Consider the following 17750-nt stretch of genomic DNA (forward strand, 5'->3'; position numbering starts at 1 on the left):
AACGACTGGTGCACAGGCCCTCCCGCGCCCTCACCGGCTCCCTGCACTTATGAATAAAAGATGCAGGGCTTGTCTCTGTCGTCTCCCTGGTACCCTGGGAGAATAACAACTTGTCACTTTTTGACGTTTTAACTTACTTTGAAAAATAATCAATATTAACTTGCTGAGTCTTTGGGCTTTAAATCTGGGGTAGGGACAAATAAAAGAAAGAAAAGGCATGCCATGAGGTAGAAGACAGTAATTCAAGTTAAACGAATGAAACTCTGTTAAGGGTCTCTAATAAAATAATTTAGGCAATACACAATCATAGAAGGAGAAGACTGGAAATTGAGGACATGTTTTGAGTGAAGCGGCCTTTTCTGGAAATAAAGTTCATTGTTTTCTTAGCACAAAGGAAAGAAGTGGCTGAGTTTGGGTGTGAGGGAGCACTCAACCGTAAACCTGCCCCGGCCAAGGGGAGGTTATAATAGGAACTCATTCCTGGTCGGTCGCTGAGGGCGACATCTACAACTGTTTGCAAAAAGCCCTGGTGAACAGCAAAAGCCTTAAGCATTCTTGGGATCCAGCACTCCCAATTTTGAGAGCACAACTGATTTCAAATCGTCTTCAAGGAAATAAGTTAAATTACAGGATAGCACAAATGACACCCTGCAGTTTCTTTGGACGTTCAGTAAAGTAAAAGGAAAGCCCTACTGTAAAGCACTGTGTTTTTAAAAAAGACAAATAACACAAGACCAAACTGGGTTAAATCATTAGAAAGGTCTCTATGTACAATTTCAAGTAGAAAAAACATATTTTGCTCTTTGCTAAAACTGCACCTATATTTGTTACCTATTGATACCTAAAATCCAACAATGTCACACTCTCTCCTTTAGAGGGATCTTGCCAAAATATTTAACTTGACCCTAATCACGAGGAAACAATCAGAAATCCAAGTTGTGTGACTGTCTATACCACAAGTGACCTTGACTCTTCAGATGTATATGTTATAAAGGATCAAAAAGAAGTGGAGGGACTCCTTTAGATTAAAGGAAACTAAAGAGACAGGAGGTGTCTATAAGCAGTGAGTGGCCCTTGTCTGAATCCTGGAAGGTGATTCAGAAAGAAATCATGAAGGATATTTAGGAGTACAGCTGAGGTACGTGAGGCAAAGCACTGGTGACTCTAGGCTAAGGGGAAATAGGTGCTCACCCCACTGTTCTTTCAACTTTTCTATAGGTTTGAAATTTTCAGAATCTAAAATATAGGGGAGAGAGTAAAGTGAAGCCCCAGGTATAGCTGACTGGCTGCCTGCTGGCCTGGGTGGGGGCTGGGCAGCAACAGCTTCATCTCCCTGTTTCAGAAAATGTACACCCCAAAGTATAAAGTCTCAATACAGAATAGATTCAGGATTAAAAATAATTTTTTTTTTAAAATTTATTTTTTTATTTTTGGCTGCATTTGGTCTTTGTTGCTGCGTGTGGGCTTTCTCTAGTTGCAGCGAGCGGGGGCTACTCTTCGTTGCAGCGCGCAGGCTTCTCATTGCGGTGGCTTCTTTTGCTGTGCAGCACAGGCTCCAGGCACGCGGGCTTCAGTAGCTGTGGCACTCAGGCTCAGCAGTTGTGTATCGCGGGCCCTAGAGCGCAGGCTCAGTAGTTGTGGCGCACGGGCTTAGTTGCTCCGCGGCATTTGGGATCTTCCCGGACCAGGGCTCGAACCCGTGTCCCCTGCATTGGCAGGCGGATTCTTAACCACTGCGCCACCAGGGAAGTCCCTAAAATAAATTTTTAAAACCCACAGTAGTGTAACTTATTATTCACTTAACTGGGTAGTGGTTGAGGGGGTATGTACACATAGCAGACATTTAAGACATTTATGTTTCTGCTTTTTAAAAAGGCATAGGTCCTTTTTTTTCCCCCAAAAGGCAATAGTTTATTTATTTATGGCTGCGTTGGGTCTTCGTTGCTGTGCGTGGGTTTTCACGGGCTCTAGGCACTGGGCTTCAGTAGCTGTGGCATGCGGGCTCCATAGTGCAGGCTCAGTAGTTGTGGCGCACGGGCTTAGTTGCTCCATGGCATGCATGATCTTCCCAGACCATGGCTTGAACCCGTGTCTCCTGCGTTGGCAGGCAGATTCTTAACCATTGCGCCACCAGGGAAGCTCTCAAGGAACAGGTCCTTTTAAAACCCCTTTATGCCTTTCCCTAAAACTCTTCTGCAATTTATTATTCTCTTTCTCCTCTTATCAGAATTCCTACTAATTTAAAAACTTTTTAGAATGGCTCTTTAAAACTCTCCTGCCTTCCACCCAAACTCTCCCCCATTATCTACCCCAATCTTTTTTTAATGAGATAAAAGCAATGATTACCCTAATCTCCAACTTGAAAACTGTGCACTTAAAGGGAAAAAAAAAAAAAAGTGTGACCCTTTAAGTAAAAGGAAGAAAGCTCAGTAGATGGGAAATGTGCTCAAGTGAAAAGATGTTGGGATAGAATTTCTGTGTCTCAAGCTTCAAAACCCAGGGAGGAGAACAATGAGGCAGCCTGCGTGTCCAGAGCAGCCCGAGAGACCTGGTTGGCAGTCACCTTGGGCGCGCCAGATACTCGGAACCCACCACTCCAGCCCCCCACTGCAGCAGTCTTCAGGCAGCACAACCAGATGTTACATTTTCTCTGCTTAATTTTGGTAAAACTCCATGACCTCTTTCTCAAATTAAAAAGGCAATGCTATTTTTTTAAACCACAGGAGCTATCTTTAGTGAACCCTTCTAAGGATTTCATTAATTCATAGCCAGCCAACCAGGACTTTTCCCACAGTCTCCCACAAAAAAGCCCGGGAAGTCACTGATTGCTTGGCTGGATCTGAATATGAGCAGAGGTAAGATCAGAAATATCTAGTTCCTCCCACAGGGAGGCAAGGCATGAAAATCAAAGCTGGGCAAAACCTCATTACCACAGCTGGCCGGCAAACCCACAGCCCTGGAAAGGCGGCAAAGAGCATCTTTGATTCTGGATGGACCCTCGAGTGACTTCAGAAAATGAAAGGCATTCACAACCAGAGGGGACCGAAAGAAAATGAGACCTGTATCTCTGTTAAAAAGACCAAGCTGTCATACCACCTAAGGGCTGCTGCCAGGAAGTAAGAGTCATTTCATTCACTTTGTGTCGTAAAGTCCAAAACCAAGATGCTTAGTTAGCGCTTAGCAGTCATTTTTTACATTTTTTTCATCCACAGTGCAGCGCAACCTGGACAGTCCAAACATCCTCTCTTCAAGCAACCAACACTCTGCAAACTGTGATTCCCATCCAGTACTAGCCCTAACCACTGCCTCTCTCATTCCCTGGGAATCTGTCCTGCAGCCTAGCAGTTGGCCAGTATGAGGACACAGTGCCAATAAACTGTGATGTGAATGAAGGCGAGCCTATTTTTATGCTACTCTCAGCATCTAATGCCACATGATGCACCAATGTTAACAAAACATAAGTAAAACCAACTATACTTCAATAAAAATAAAATTTTTTAAAAAAATAGAACATAGGTAACTATAGAACTTCAGAGGAAACTGTCATTACAATTGCTCGCCTTACATGTCACCTCCTCAGAGAGGCCACCGAGCTCACCCGCTCTCATCACCCCATTTTAATTTCCTTCAGAGCACTTAGTCACACATAGGGAGAAACGACCATGTGCCGCCACTCATCTCCTGGTGCAGCAGGGAACGAAGCAGATCAAGGACCTGCCGCCAGGGAGCTGATAGTGCACTGAGGGAGATGCACGGACAGACAAGAAAACACTTTTGTGCGTTTCATGGTAAAAAAATTTTGTGGAGAAAACTCAAGTGAAGAAAAGAGGTGAGCGAGACAGCAGCGGTTGCTATGTTAAATAGAGCAGGTCTGGTAGTTTGTTATCCTATTTGTCTCCCTTACCACAATCTAAGCTCCAGAAACCAGGCCTCACACATAGAAAACGCCAAATACTCACGGAATGAAGGCTTGGCTGCTGAGGGTCACTCCTATCAAGCCATTCATCTGCTGGAGAAACCTTCCAAGCCTCACCATCCCTGACAAGTACAGGTAGGCAAAATTCAAGGCACCCCTTTATCTAGTCCCAGCCTCCGTCTTCAGCCGTCTTGTTTCCACTGCCTCCAATGAGCCACCCTCCTCCAGCTTTACCCGCATTTTTCTTTTTGTTTTTTTCCTCTCTGTATTTTTTTTTTTTTTTTTTTGGCCGCGCCTTGCAGCTTGCAGGATCTCAGTTCCCCAGCCAGGGATGGAAACCGGGCCCCACAGTGGAAGTGCCGAGTCCTAACCACTGGACCGCCAGGGAATTCGCACCCACATCTCTCCTTCTGCCCAAACTGTCCCCACCTCCTGGTTCCACTCACCAGAGGCCACACTCAAAGTCCCCCCAGTGAGGCCAGTCTTCTTCAGCCATCTGATCCCTCCCTCTAAGCCTCCTCTGAACCATCCAAATTAAGTGTCTTCTTCATAAGCAAATCAAGATTCCCCTTCTTCGCTGCATCACTGCAAAAGACTGAATGCATCCCACTAAATCTGGAGGCATGATGGGGCGAGTCTGACTTTACTAAATGTAGGCTTCCTGGCAAAGGTGAAATTCACACAGGGAGCCTAGGGGGCTTTGTGGAGAAGCCTCCTGGGGAAAGGCGGGCCTCCTCCAAAGCAGGGGAAACTGAGGCAAAGCAAGTAGCCAGAGTTACTGGGAACCAACTGAGACGTGGGATAAAAAGCCAGAGTTCCAAAGGTGGGCGCCCAGCAGCACCTCGGACATCTGCTCCGTACCACCCTGCTTCTCACACTGGCCAGTGCATAAAATGCAATGTTCTGGGATGAGGGGCAGCAGGAACCGTGGTTCATGCTCCTCTGGGAGGAGTGGACAAGGCAGAGCGAGGACGGGGAGTTGCCTTGCAGACCCGCCTGGATAGGAAGCCCCTACAGACGGGGGCCTGGTCCTTCTCCGCTTCGTGTTTTCCCAGAAAACGTAACTACAGTTTAACCACGGCCTGACACGGGAGCTGCTCTTGCCTCCTCACACCAAGTAAGTCTTTGCAAACTTCAGATATCGAGCAGTCACAACAAATCCTAACCATGCGAGGGCCTGGGCCCCACCCAGAGCAAATGTTCCCCCTCCAGAGGATGGAGGCGATAAGCTGTCACTCAACAGGGACCATGCTCAGGCTGACTGCTCCTGCATTTGGTCCGGACTGCATTGTATTTTCCTCAGATAAAAGGGGAAGAAACCCTCTTCAGGAGAAGAGAAGCCAGAAATCACCTGGACAGAATAAAATCACAGAGAACCACATGGCGCATCTCAGGAAAATGTACCTCTTCTTTACAAGGAAACCCTCCCTCTATCCCCATCAGCCCTCCCACTGGCAAGTAAAACAGTTCAGCTCAGAACAGAAGTCTGGGGCCACAGCCAGCATTTTTTAAAGGGTTACCATTCATTGGGGGGAAAATCTACAAAACTGACAAAACAGAACACTTGGAAAAACTCCTAGTTTTTAAGGGAATAAAGGACTTTCAAAATCTAAAAACGTTATAGTTAAAGCCTAATCCCTTATGATTTCAAAAGGATTCATTTGAAGTATTCATTTAATGTGTGAAAGGTAAATATCCATCTGAACATTTTAATTAATGTTACCAATTTCCATTCTCTTTTCAAAGTCACTGCTTCAATTTTATAGGCATTTCTGATAAGTTCAAGCAAGCTCCCCTACAATGTAGTAATTTTAATGAAAAGCCTCATGGTTAATGCCTATTAGATGAGGTTTGGAATGAAGAAACATACAATAAAATTATCATTTATTAAACTTCCCACAATACCTGCCATCTGTCCTGCCGTTTCAACTTTTAATGTACCAGCCTTATGCAAATAAGACATTAGGTTTACTATAAAACAAATTCTTCTTAAAAGTGCATAGTAAAGGTAGTTTGCATTTACCCTATTAAATCACACAATTTACAGGCCAACTTCCGTTTTAGAAGAGAATTACATGTGTGTTCACATCACATCTTTATTTTGTCATCCATCCAGTGATTTGTTGAGGACAGCTGGTACCTATTAAGTCCCCCCTTTAAATGTTGTAGCCTTAATTAGCTACATCCACCTTCCCCCAACATTTCCAAACAAGGAACCAAAGAAAAGGAAAGCTGTTTTTATCATGGATGGTTTAAACAATGGAGTTGCAAATGTTAAAATAATAATCTTGGGCTTCCCTGGTGGTGCAGTGGTTAAGAATCCACCTTCCAGCGCAGGGGACTCGGGTTCGAGCCCTGGTCCGGGAAGATCCCACATGCCACGGAGCAACTAAGCCCCTGCGCCACAACTACTGAGCCTGCTCTCTAGAGCCCACGAGCCACAACTACTGAAGCCTGCGTGCTTAGAGCTCCTCAACAAGAGAAGCCACCGCAACGAGACGCCCGCGCACCCCAACAAAGAACAGCCCCCGCTCGCCACAACTAGAGAAAGCCCGCATGCAGCAACAAAGACCCAACGCAGCCAAAAATAAATAAAAATATAATAAATAAATTTTAAAAATATAATAGTCTTCATTAGAGACTAACTAGTTATTCCATTTTTAGGCCCCTTCAGAAGAAACAGGGTACAGATGGAGTTTAAATGTCATGTCAGTCTTTGTTACTTAGGTAATTTTTCAATTGTTCAATTTTTAGTTTCATGCCTCATGTTAATAATTAAACCGTTCCCAGATACTGCTCGGGAAGGCATGAGGGACAGTCTTCCCAGATATATTCTTGGTATTATTTAAGCTATAAACGTTTTACTTGGGCTTCTGAACACGTGAGAACAAGCAGACAGAATCTGCAAGCAGAGAATAAGCCAAGTATGGTTTTCTATGAATAGACATCATGCTCTTCCCAGACACTGAAGAGTCCTCAACTCACACAATGAGAAATTCAGGTGATCAAATCGCTTTAACCTGCCGTATGTAGATGAAATACACACTAATTTGGTTACAATTTAGGCTTTCCTTCTTAAAAAAAAAAAAAAAGCATTCAGGGCTTTAAGTGTGAATGACATCAACAGGCTAAATTCTGAGCAAGATAAGGAGCCATGTCAACGAATCCCCCGTAGATTGGGTTTCTTCTTAGAGACCTGCTCCAGCTTTAATCTGCAGTAAGACTATCTGTTTCAATAGGATGTGATCACTCCTGGGCTTGTGTCTTTTCAATCAGCCGGTGGCCCTGCCGGGTTTAGAGTGGCAGAGAGGAAGTGGCCTGTGGTTAAACAGAGGAAATACCAAGGCATTTTAATAGAGCAAATAGTCTACTTCCCACAGGGAAGAGCTTCAAAGGCCTCAGGCCCTGGAGGAGACAATGTGTTACGGGGCCATCAGTCACCTAATCGTGTGTCAGGCCCATTCAGAACATCCTGGCAGCCAAGACAAACACTGCCCAGGAGGACATTGCCTCCCACCAGCCAGGCAAGTTGGGCTGCCTGGAGATGGGGCCTGTGGCACCAACACAGACAGGTCCCTTGGGCTTGCTGAGGACAGAAGAACCTCCAAATCTGGGCGAGATGTGAAACGGAAATGGTCTTGGCTGCCGGAGTAGGGTGGCAGGAGAGAGGTCTGCTCCAGAGGCGCTGTCCCCCACTCTAGCCTGTCAAGTTCTGGGGATACCTGAGCCCCTGCCTCAGCCCATTCTCTTACAAATTGAGGATGGGGGACCCAACCTTCCAGAAGCCTAAAAACCCATCCATCGGGGCAGACACAAGAGGCAGCAAGGAATGAAAGGAACAATTAATTGTTGACTGGGTGGCCCCAGCAGCAGCAGACATCTGCCGGGGCACGGTATGTGAAAAGTTCAGGGACTGATGAGGGAAAGACAGCTTGAAAACTTTTTTAAAAGAAAAAAAAAAAAAAAATTTGAGGCCAAATGAAGCATGAAAAATACTCAAATTAAAATAAAGACTTAAAAAAGCATTAGCTGTTCTTGCCTTTGTAAGGAAGCCATCTGTAAAGTTTGAATGGCTGAGGATATGATTTGGATCCTACCCTACTCTGCTGAGACTGTTTTCCAGACAGGCCCAGCTGTTCTGGGGAGGAACCCAGTGCAAGTGTCGGGTCCGCTTCACCCCCAGCCTCCTCTTTAACCCCAAGCCAGAGACACCCACCCAAAACGACTGGCTCCCCAGGTCCTCCTTCAGCCAGCCTCACCCCTGCCATTTTCCAGAGCTCGGACAAAGTCTCCACTTTACATTCTAAAAGTCCAGTGAAGTGATTTCAAGTCAAGCTGATTTTAAACGTTTAGAATGTGGCTTCCCGCCTCCTTCTTGTGACCACCGAAGCCCTGTCTCCTAAAGCAACGATTCTCACTGTTGAGAGCATCACAGGAACTTGTTAAAATGTCAGTTCCTGGGCCCCATCTCACTCCCATTCTGGCCCCATCGGCCTTGAATCTGCATTTTAACGAGCTCCCAAGACAATCCTGGTACTGGAAGCCCCTGGACTTCACTATGAGAAATCATGTTTGGAAGGAAATGGTGCCTCAGTCGGAACTTAGTTGCTGGTCTCATTCACCCAGCTGTATCCCCGAGTTAATAACTAGCACAATGCCCCAGGCACTGCAGGGGCTCCCGGTCCACTGGATGGATGGGGGAGGGGAGAGAAGGGAGGGCTGCTCAAGAAAGATGGACCCCAGCCAAAGGATTCCCAAATTAACATAGAAAAACAGGCTGGAAGAAAGCATCACACTTCTTATAAAAATGTTTCTCTGAAAATGTGTCAACCGGGGCTGACTCATTTTTAACGAAGAATTCTGTAAAAGACACAAGAGCATGTGTAACATGGACAACACGGCCACAGGACAGGCAGACCAGATGCAGCCTTGAGAGCCACGAGCTGCAAGTGAATGAAAACACATCCAATTCAGAATTAAATAAACATGGCTGGGCCCACAGCCAAGGAGAGTTCTTGGATTGGACTTTTATCAGGAACCTAAATTTTAATCAGCTGGAACTTCTTCTTTTCCAAGTACCACCCTATTCCTTCCTACCTTTAGAGATGAAGTATTTGCCTTAAATGGGAAACTTGCACTTCATTGTAAAGACGATGCCAGCATTCTGGCTTCCTGAATTCCTGAAGGAACAGACTTTGGTGGGGGAAGGGGGGAGGGGAGAGTAGAAATTGTGTTTCAGGGATAATAGACCAGGGAAGGTGTACCCCATCTAGGTAAGAAGGCAAGAAATGTTCCCTCCTCCTCCACTGCAGGAAAAGCCACTAAATAAAAACCTGTGGGAATAGATTCCTAATTTCTTGTTCCATAAATAGGCTTCTCAAACAACCAGCAAGGCAAGAGGAGGGGAAAAAACCTCAGTGCAAGTGACCAACATAAAGTTACCCATCACAAACAAAACCATTCCACTTCCAAGAAGCAAGCAGTTAAGACTCAGTGTAAATGAGGATGCTGGCCCCTCTGGAAGTTTTACAACTTGTTACTTCTTTGCGAAAATTGTATTTATTACTCAAAGAGCAACTTTACCTGGCAAGAGCCCTAAGAGACTTAAAAAAAAAAAAAAAAAAAAAACTAGTTGAGGAAGTGAGCCCACAATTCATTTCTAAAACACTGCACTGTGTTCAAGATGGTATCGGCCCCTTAATTGCCCCGCTAATAATGGGGAGGTTGTGAAATCTGACCACTTAGACCAGGCTGGCTCCTCCGAGAGCAGCCCCGAAGGGAGGGTTACAGCTGCTGAGGGTTAGCTGGCTCCAGTCACCTTGCAAGTCCTGGGAAAATACACATTCCTGCAGGGGCAAGAGTTCCTGGAACAACCTCTCCCTGGAGAGCCAGGGGGTCAATCGCTCAGCTCCTCTCCAGCACCCAGATCCTGCCCCTCCTGAGGGCTCACTTCTCTACCCTGCTGTGTCTCCAGCTTCTCAGGTTGTGTGTGACGTAGACCCACAGGAAGCCCTCTCTTGCTTGCATCACACATCACCAACCCTTATTCTTATATGTTAACATAGCCCCAACTAGACTGTAAGCAACCTCAGTCAGCACTGAGACTAAGTACTATGGGCTGAACACCCACTAACTTGTAGGGGACTCGGACATGAATCAAATAGCCAAGTAACTGTACACCAGTACTTACTGGGCAGCCCTCTGACAGCGCAACTTCCGTAAAAACTTACCTAGGGAGGTAGAGGCAGAGGAGGCTTCCTGCAGGAAGTGATGCTGGAGCTGAGAGGGGAGGCTGAGATGTAAAGAGAAGGAACACAGGCGGGAGTAGCATGTACAAAAGCTCACTGCGGAGAAGACACTGGAGCTCACTGCTCTGATCGTGGCCCTTCCCCCACCCCCCTTCTTAAAATCGATCACTTCATACAGGATTTAGCAGGAAGGCTGCAGGGTCTACTTGGGTTCAGCCAAGATTTACAGGGCCCCAGGCTCTGAGCTCACCAACACAAGGTTAAGCGTCTGGCTAAAGAAACTACTCTGAAGACACAGATGTGAACAAATACTGATGATGTAGTCTGGTGAGAACCAAAGGCAAGGACCTGCAGGAGAAGGCGAAGCAAGGGGAATGGCATTCAGAGGGCTTCCTTGAGGAGGCATCATCTGAGCTGAGTCTTAGGCCAAGCAGGGGGTTCTCAGGGGAGGAAAAGCTATCCCAGGAGCAGGGAAAAAGCATGCCTCGGCAGCAAGAAGGGCACAGGAGTTAGGGAGCAGGGTGGGAGGGCCAGGGGCTAGAGTTGGAAAGGTGAGTATGTAAGGCAGGTGGACAAGCTGGGTCAGGGAAAGCTGGTGGCTCCATCAGATGCATCAAAAGACCAGGAGGGAAGGAGCCACGCGTCAGCTTGGGAAGAGCCTAGAGTACAGGAGATGGCCCTGAGGCTTCCATGCTCATTCAGAAAGCAGGTGAAGATGACCCCAAGGAAAGGACTGTGAGGCCAAGGTAGGAGCTGTTGAGAAGGTCACCCCCAGCATGAATGTGAAGCCACTGGGATGAGGGCCCCCATTAATCCTGTGGGTGTGCAGGTTTAGGGGCGAACACATTCCCACAGAGAGCACAAAACCGCCAGCTTGGCTCCTCTGGGACCCGGCTATACCCACAGCATTAAAACTTCACAAGGTCTGTGCACTGACACGTGATGCCACCTGGGCAAGTGCAGAAAAACAGCAAATTGGGCTGATCCACCTAGGCCGGCTTATGAAAATTCAGAATAAAATATCTGTGATGCTGTTATTCAAAAGCCAACACACCAGTTTAGATCCAGAAAATTTAGGATTGGTAAGTCAACATGGGAAAGCCTTAAGGAAAACTTTTTGATCTAAAAACTGAGGAAAACTTGGTATCTATTGAAAAAAAAATAAAACCCAAGAATAGTGGTATTTTTACTAAAATGGGACAGAGTAAGAAAATGTGATGTTTACTCAAATCGGAAGATTACATTCACTATGGGGTTGGTGAGAGGGTGGGTTATAGCTGTCTATAGCACAGCTATTGGGTTTGAAGACATTTCAGCTACTTGGTTCATACCTCGTTTTCTGCACTGTGTTTCTCTGAATGCGGGGCAAGTGAGTTGGAGGCACCAGCCTGTGCCCCTAAAGGGATATCAGGTTCTAGGCCTCAACTGCTTGAGGTCGTTCAGAGCACCCCACAAGAGGTGGGTGGACGTTGTTCTAAGAGAACTACCCCATACCCATCCCTCAGAGCAGTAGTGCTAGGGAAACTAGGAAATCTCATTTACTCCTGTTTTCCAGGTGAAGAAATTGAGGCTCATGGCTGCCCAGAAGAGCCAAGGTCATGTCCATGGCTGCCTGAGTGCAAACCGGTGTCCCCTCCACAAGGCTGAAGGCCGTGAGTGCCCTGACACCAGGCTGGTCCTGGCTTGGGTGGGAGGGGTGCTGGGCAGAGGGACACAGTCTCCAGGTCCTCTGGCCGCCCAAGCCCAGGAGCCCTGATAGAAACTCGGGACGGCAGCGTCCCCGCGCACACCCCCCTCCCCATGTCCCATCGCCCAGATGGCATCGAAGAAGCGCTGGGTTAGGGGCAGAGGGCTCCAAGCACAGGACAAAGTCGGTGCATCCCTCCAGTCTCGTCTCGGGCATCTGCCCGAGGGGACAAGCTCATTCCTCCCTTTGGCCACGAAAAATATCCTCAACTCAAGCTGGATGGCGGTGGAGGTGGGGGGGTCATCCGTGAGACCGTTCGAAGGGCTGGATACGGGAGCAAAATTTACCAGCAAGTCAGGAGTCTGAGGTGGGGGTGAAAGTGGGGTAAGACGGCCTGGCCCAGAAGGAACAAAGCGGCTCCGAAAGAGGGGGGCGCACCCCTCCCCAGCACTCAGGGTCCCCTGCCTGGCAATCCGGGGCTTTTGCAGAGTTTTGGACCGGAGGTCCGAAAGAAGACCCCCACTCCCGCACCAAAGCGCCCCCCCTGCGAACAGCTCGGAGGATCCCAGCCCGGGGCCCTGTGCCCTGAGAGGGAGGAGGTCCCGGGCCTGGAACAAAGGGTGGGGCGCCCTACTCCTGCCCCACGCCGGGCGTCCCTCTCGCCCGCCCTCCTGGAGCCGGACCCCGGCCAGTGGCCGCGCCTCATTAGCAACACAAAGCCGGGGTCGAGCGGCCTCTTTCAACCCAGCCGAGGCAGGCAGACGAGCGACCCGGGAGGGACGCAGGAGGGCGGGAGCAGCGGGATCCCAGCCCCACCGCGCACTCTGCGGAGAGCAGACAAGTCGACGCGGGCGCCACTGCCCGCGAGCACCTGTGCCCCCGCGCTTTGGGGGACAGCAAGAAACTCGCTGTCCTCTCCTTACCCTCCAGCCACAGGTGTCGGCGCCCCGCGTTCTGCTGGAGCCGCCTGCAGCCACTGCCAGCTGGGAGCCGTTGAGGCAGGCGTTGACTGTGAAGAAGACAGAGCAGAGCTGCAGCCACGGGGCCATGGCCGTGCGCTCACCCAGCCCGGCCCTACTCTGCTCCCCGGCCGCCTGCCGCTGGCCAGCCCGGAGTGGGCGGTGGCGCTGGCGGCAGCGGCAGAGCTGGCGGCACCACCGAGCATGCGCTGCGGCCCTCGCCCCGCCCCTTCTCTCCGGGGCCCGCCCCTAGCCTCGACCCTCCGGTTTTGGCCCCGCCCCCTAGGTCGGGCTCTTCCTCTTGGCCCCGCCCCGACCTCTAAGCCACGCCCGCACAGCCCATCTCCGAGTGACTTTGAGAAGCCGACAGCTGCAGTTTTTTCCCTTCACCTGAGAGGTCTTTTTTTTTTTTAATCCAAGGATTTTTCCACGTAATGCTTGCTCCCTGCAAAACTCGGGAAAACAAACCAAAAAAATGATAATAATAGTTAAAATAATAATTTACAAGTGCCTACTATTTGCCAGTCCTCTTCTTGAATCCTCTCAAACACACCTAAAAGTGTCAGTAGTATTGTTATCCCAGTTTTCAGCGCAGAAAAGCTAGGGTAATGTGGTGGTTAGAGAAATCCTGGCTGGGACCTCGGACAAATGACTTGCTCTGTCCCCATTATTGTTCCCTCCCCCTGTAAACTGGAATAACAGAGAAAGTGTCTTAGTCTGGGGAGGATTCTACTGGTTAACGCATAAAAAGCATTCAACAAGTGCTACAATCTACTGTTAACTGACTTGCATAAAGTCACACAGCTGCACCTGCCAGATCTGAGATTCAAATCCAGATTGGCAAAAACAATACTCTTAACCATTACACTTGTCAAACTTACTCTTGTGAAGTGGGTAGTACCTCTGTTTGGGAAAGGAAGCTGAGGCTGGGAGTGAAGTAGCCAAGATCATCCAACTTCCCCACAAGCCCCTTCCCCCTTTGACTTGTCTCTGTGCTCTTGAATCCCACCTCTTCACCCTTCTCCATTGCCTTATCCCTCATCTATGCCACCACCTCCTCCACAACAGCTTCCAAAGGGCTTTTCTTGCTTGCTCTTTTGTCCCAAATACAATGCATTTCTGCACCTTGGATCCAGAGTGATCTCCAAAAAGGTGTCAGACCACTGCCTTCTCCTGATTAAAAATCTCCTGCAGTGGCTTTTATTCAATGGCCTTTAGAATAAAATCTGCAATAACCTCCTCCTCTCCCATGTTATCTCTTCCTACTCTGCCTTCACTACTTGGCTCCAGCTACACTGATCTCCCCGCTCAACCTCAACTTGGTTTTCTTGTCTCAGTCAACCTTGAAGACTCTCACCTTTGCCAGTCCAACAAGGCAGCCTCCTCTACATGACTCTCTCCTTCCAGGGCCTAGAATCCCCTCCCTCTCCTGTCTGCCTGGCCTACATGTGGTGATAGACATCTCAGCTGCTACTAACACTGAGTTCCTGTATTTTCCATTGTGGCTCTGCACACCCTACCCATACCTTGTACTTAAACTCTCTGCAGAGGCAGAAGTGGCCCAAGCTTAGCAAGCTACCCTTGTGGAGACAGTAATGCTAGCAGAAGTCCTGGTGATTGGCTTCGGAACCGGGGAGCAGAGCCTGCTTCCCTTGAACTACAGAAGCTGGAAGTGGGAGACAGTGGTTGCCCAAACCCGTCCTCCCTTTCTCGCTGCCAGAGAAAGGGAGGACGGGTTCCCCAAACAACAACTGGTGGTCCAGTGGGTAAGACTCTGCACTCCCAATGCAGGGGGCCCGGGGTTCGATCCCTAGTCTGGGAACTAGATCCCGCCCGCATGCCACAACTAAGAGCCCGCATGCCGCAACTAAAAGATTCCGCACTCCACAACAAAGATCCCACGTGCCACAGCTAAGACCCGGCGCAGCCAAAATAATAAATAAATACATAAATAAATAAATATATTTTTAAAAATCCACCAGAACACCCAGGTGCTGAGATTTCCTGTTCACGTGCACCATTGGACAGGAAATGTTTTATTTTTTCATCTCATCACCAGGATATTCAGGAATTCAGCCAAACCCAGCATCACTGCTTTGGTCATCTAGAAGAACTAGGATCCACAGAAGGCTGCCTGCAGGGTAACCTTCTCTGAATAGACCTCACGCGGTACGTTGCTCCTGTGGGGAAGCTGTAGACTCTATGCTCTGGTGCCTTCCAGACCTCTGCCCATCCTCCCTGACTCCCCTCTGGATCATTCCCAACCCCCACAGCCGGGAGCTGGGGATGTCAGAGGTATGGCTACGAATGTCAGGAGTGCCAGGGGATGAAATGAGGCCAGGACCACATGGGTGTTGGTGAAGCACCCGGGAAACCAGGAGACTACCTGCTCCTTAGGCTCTTTAATCTCTATGACATTCCAGCCTAGACATGGGCCATAATTTATTCACCAATCCCCTGCTGAGGGACTTCTATTATAATCAGGGATTCAAAAATATCCTCACACATTTATCTTGATACACTTATTCAGCTGTTTTCTTAAGATACATTCCTAGAATCAGAACTGCTGGATTATGCACATTTAAAATTGGCAAATTGCTCAACATCTCATTGCAGTCTTAATGGGCTTCTCTGGTTGCTAATGAGGTGGACCATGCTCTCAGGTATTTAGAGGCCATGTGCATTTTTCCTTTCTTCTGGAGTTGGACCCCAGAAAAAGGATCAGTATTTAGAGCTTATGATAGAGGGAGAGCCTTAAGGAGGGCACTGGGGAGAGGAGAACGTTTCTTCTTGAGTTTCACTCACATCACCAATCACCATATGATTGAGTGACTGGGGAAGGCAGAGCAAAGGCTCCTACATCCTTTCCAGTCTCCACACCCACCGACTTTCGAGTTCCCTCCTGCCCACAGCTCGCTGCCCAGTCTGGCAATTGACGGCCCCTGAAAATATGCTACAGAATTTAGAGAGCGCTCCAACTTTTCTAAAGGAGTACAGAGGACACAAGAAAGAAAATGTCTAAAACATGGTTAGAATGACATCCCTCAAGACCAAGGACTGAGAGGCCCTTCTGTTTGCCTTCTAGGGAGGCCACAAGCATGCATGGGGGGGGGGGGGGGTTGGGTGGGAGAACCACATACATCAAAGGGAAAAATTTGGTCAGGAAATAGAGGCAATAAATTGGCATTTGGCAACATCCTCTCCACTCTGGTCTTCTTCATCAATTCTTTTCCTCTCATCCCCTCTTTTTATTGTGACCTTTCAGAATATTTGTGAGGCTGCAGGAAGTGAACCTCTGTACTAGAAACTGAGATAAAATGAGGAGGCCAGGCTCCCACAAGGCCTCCACGGTCTATCCTTCCTCTAGGCCACAGCAGAGCCCAGTTTTGTAGGTGCCCAGAGGATGAAGCCCTCCTCAAATACAACATATAGTTTCACCCACCGTGGCTAGGGCTGTCTGTGGCCCAGTCACAATTCAAGCCACCCCTCATCTTCCCTATCTGGTTCACCTCTCTGCCACCAGTGCCCTGCACTCTGCCTGACACACATCAGTGGGCAAGAAATTGTTGCTGCCTCCATCCCTGGTTGGAATGAAGCTGGGGATTAAACAGATTAAATCACCTTAAGCCGTTGATGAAATGCAAATATATTTCCCCAATTTACCTAGAACCTAAGCAGATAAGACAAAAATCCTTAACACGAGGATTGGATTTTGTTAGGAGTCAAATTATCCCCTGAAACATAAGAAAAGATAAAGTGATCATGGAAACATTTTGTATCCTGAATCATTTTCAGCTGAGAAGAACTAAAAACAATGAACGGTGGTTAGAAGCCGTGGGCCAAAATTCTAATTTATTTTTGGTATTGCGATGTACACGTATTATGCACTAATCAAGACATTAAAGGTAAAGTGTGTCCTCCACCCCATCTCCCAGCAGGCTGAGCGTGAAAGTTTCCCTGGGCTTTGGGGAGAGCAGTACGGGGAGAACTGATACACTCCTGAGAGCCCCGCCGATGTCAGTTCGGCCCCGGGCAGTCTTGGCTCGAACCGGGTAGTTGTCATCATCTCCACTTCACAGATGGGGAAGCCAAGACTCAGCCAGGAGTTCCCAGACTCATCTGATCCCCCAAACTCTGCCTGGGGCGCGGGCCCGCATCCTTCCGGAGCCGGGCTTGGCGCCGCCCAGACTGCCCAGAGGCCCAGGGCGGGGGCGGGCGTCAGACCCGGGGCGGCCGACCCAACCCCGCGCCCCGAAACCCCCATACACGCACCCCAAAGTGTCGCGGCCATTACACGGAGTTCACGCGTCCACTGCCACTTCCCGTTTCTTTTGAAGCGCGGGGAGCCCAGTCTCCACTGTAGCTGCCAGAGGGCGCGCGCGGTCCAGGTTGGAGACGCCCAAACAATCGCGGACTGCGCCGCCGCGAGGACACAACACTTTAGGGCATAGCCCAGATGCAGGGGCAAATGCTCACCGTTAACCCAGAGCCGGTGCTAAGTTTGCGTGGAAGTAGAGTTCAGGAGGCGGTAAGAAAAGAATGTTAAATATGGGCTTTCAGTAACAGTGTAGCTCTGGGCAATTTAGTTAACCTCTCTGGATGTCACTTTTCTTAATGGCCACATAGGAATGACATGGATGCAGACCTCAGTGGGTTTTTGTAAATCTGAAGTAAGCAAATGGCTATGAGTTGTAAACCAGGACTTGATGGAGGCAGGCCCAGGGGCTGCTGGAATCCAGACAGTAGCCAGGGGAGATGGCCTCCTCTTGTCTCCTTCTGGAGCTCACACCCTGGTTTGGATATGCACTAGACTGGAAGGCTATGGACCATAACCTGTTTACCATTCATTCATTCAACAAGTGCTCATAGAGTCCCTGCACCATATCAGGCATTACACCAGAAGCTGGGGACCAGTGTGAACAACACGGACACTGTCCCCA

The 17750-nt window shown here is 48.6% G+C and overlaps 1 protein-coding gene across 3 annotated transcripts in view; it reads right to left on the bottom strand.

The window, feature by feature from the left end:
* IL17RD (interleukin 17 receptor D) overlaps positions 1-12953 on the bottom strand; it is a 73132-nt gene extending 60179 nt beyond the window's left edge. For all 3 annotated transcript variants that reach the window (XR_013830016.1, XR_013830017.1, XM_079932993.1), the window contains exon 1: positions 12775-12953. Coding sequence is in view for 1 of the 3 variants with exons in the window: in XM_079932993.1 (XP_079789119.1) it covers positions 12775-12900 (126 nt within the window). In the remaining 2 variants the exon portion in view is untranslated. The remainder of the gene's footprint in view (positions 1-12774) is intronic.
* Positions 12954-17750: the final 4797 nt, after the last annotated feature.

Source organism: Stenella coeruleoalba, assembly GCF_951394435.1.
Source record: "Stenella coeruleoalba genome assembly, chromosome: 10".
In the NCBI taxonomy this organism is placed as follows: Eukaryota; Metazoa; Chordata; class Mammalia; order Artiodactyla; family Delphinidae; genus Stenella; species Stenella coeruleoalba.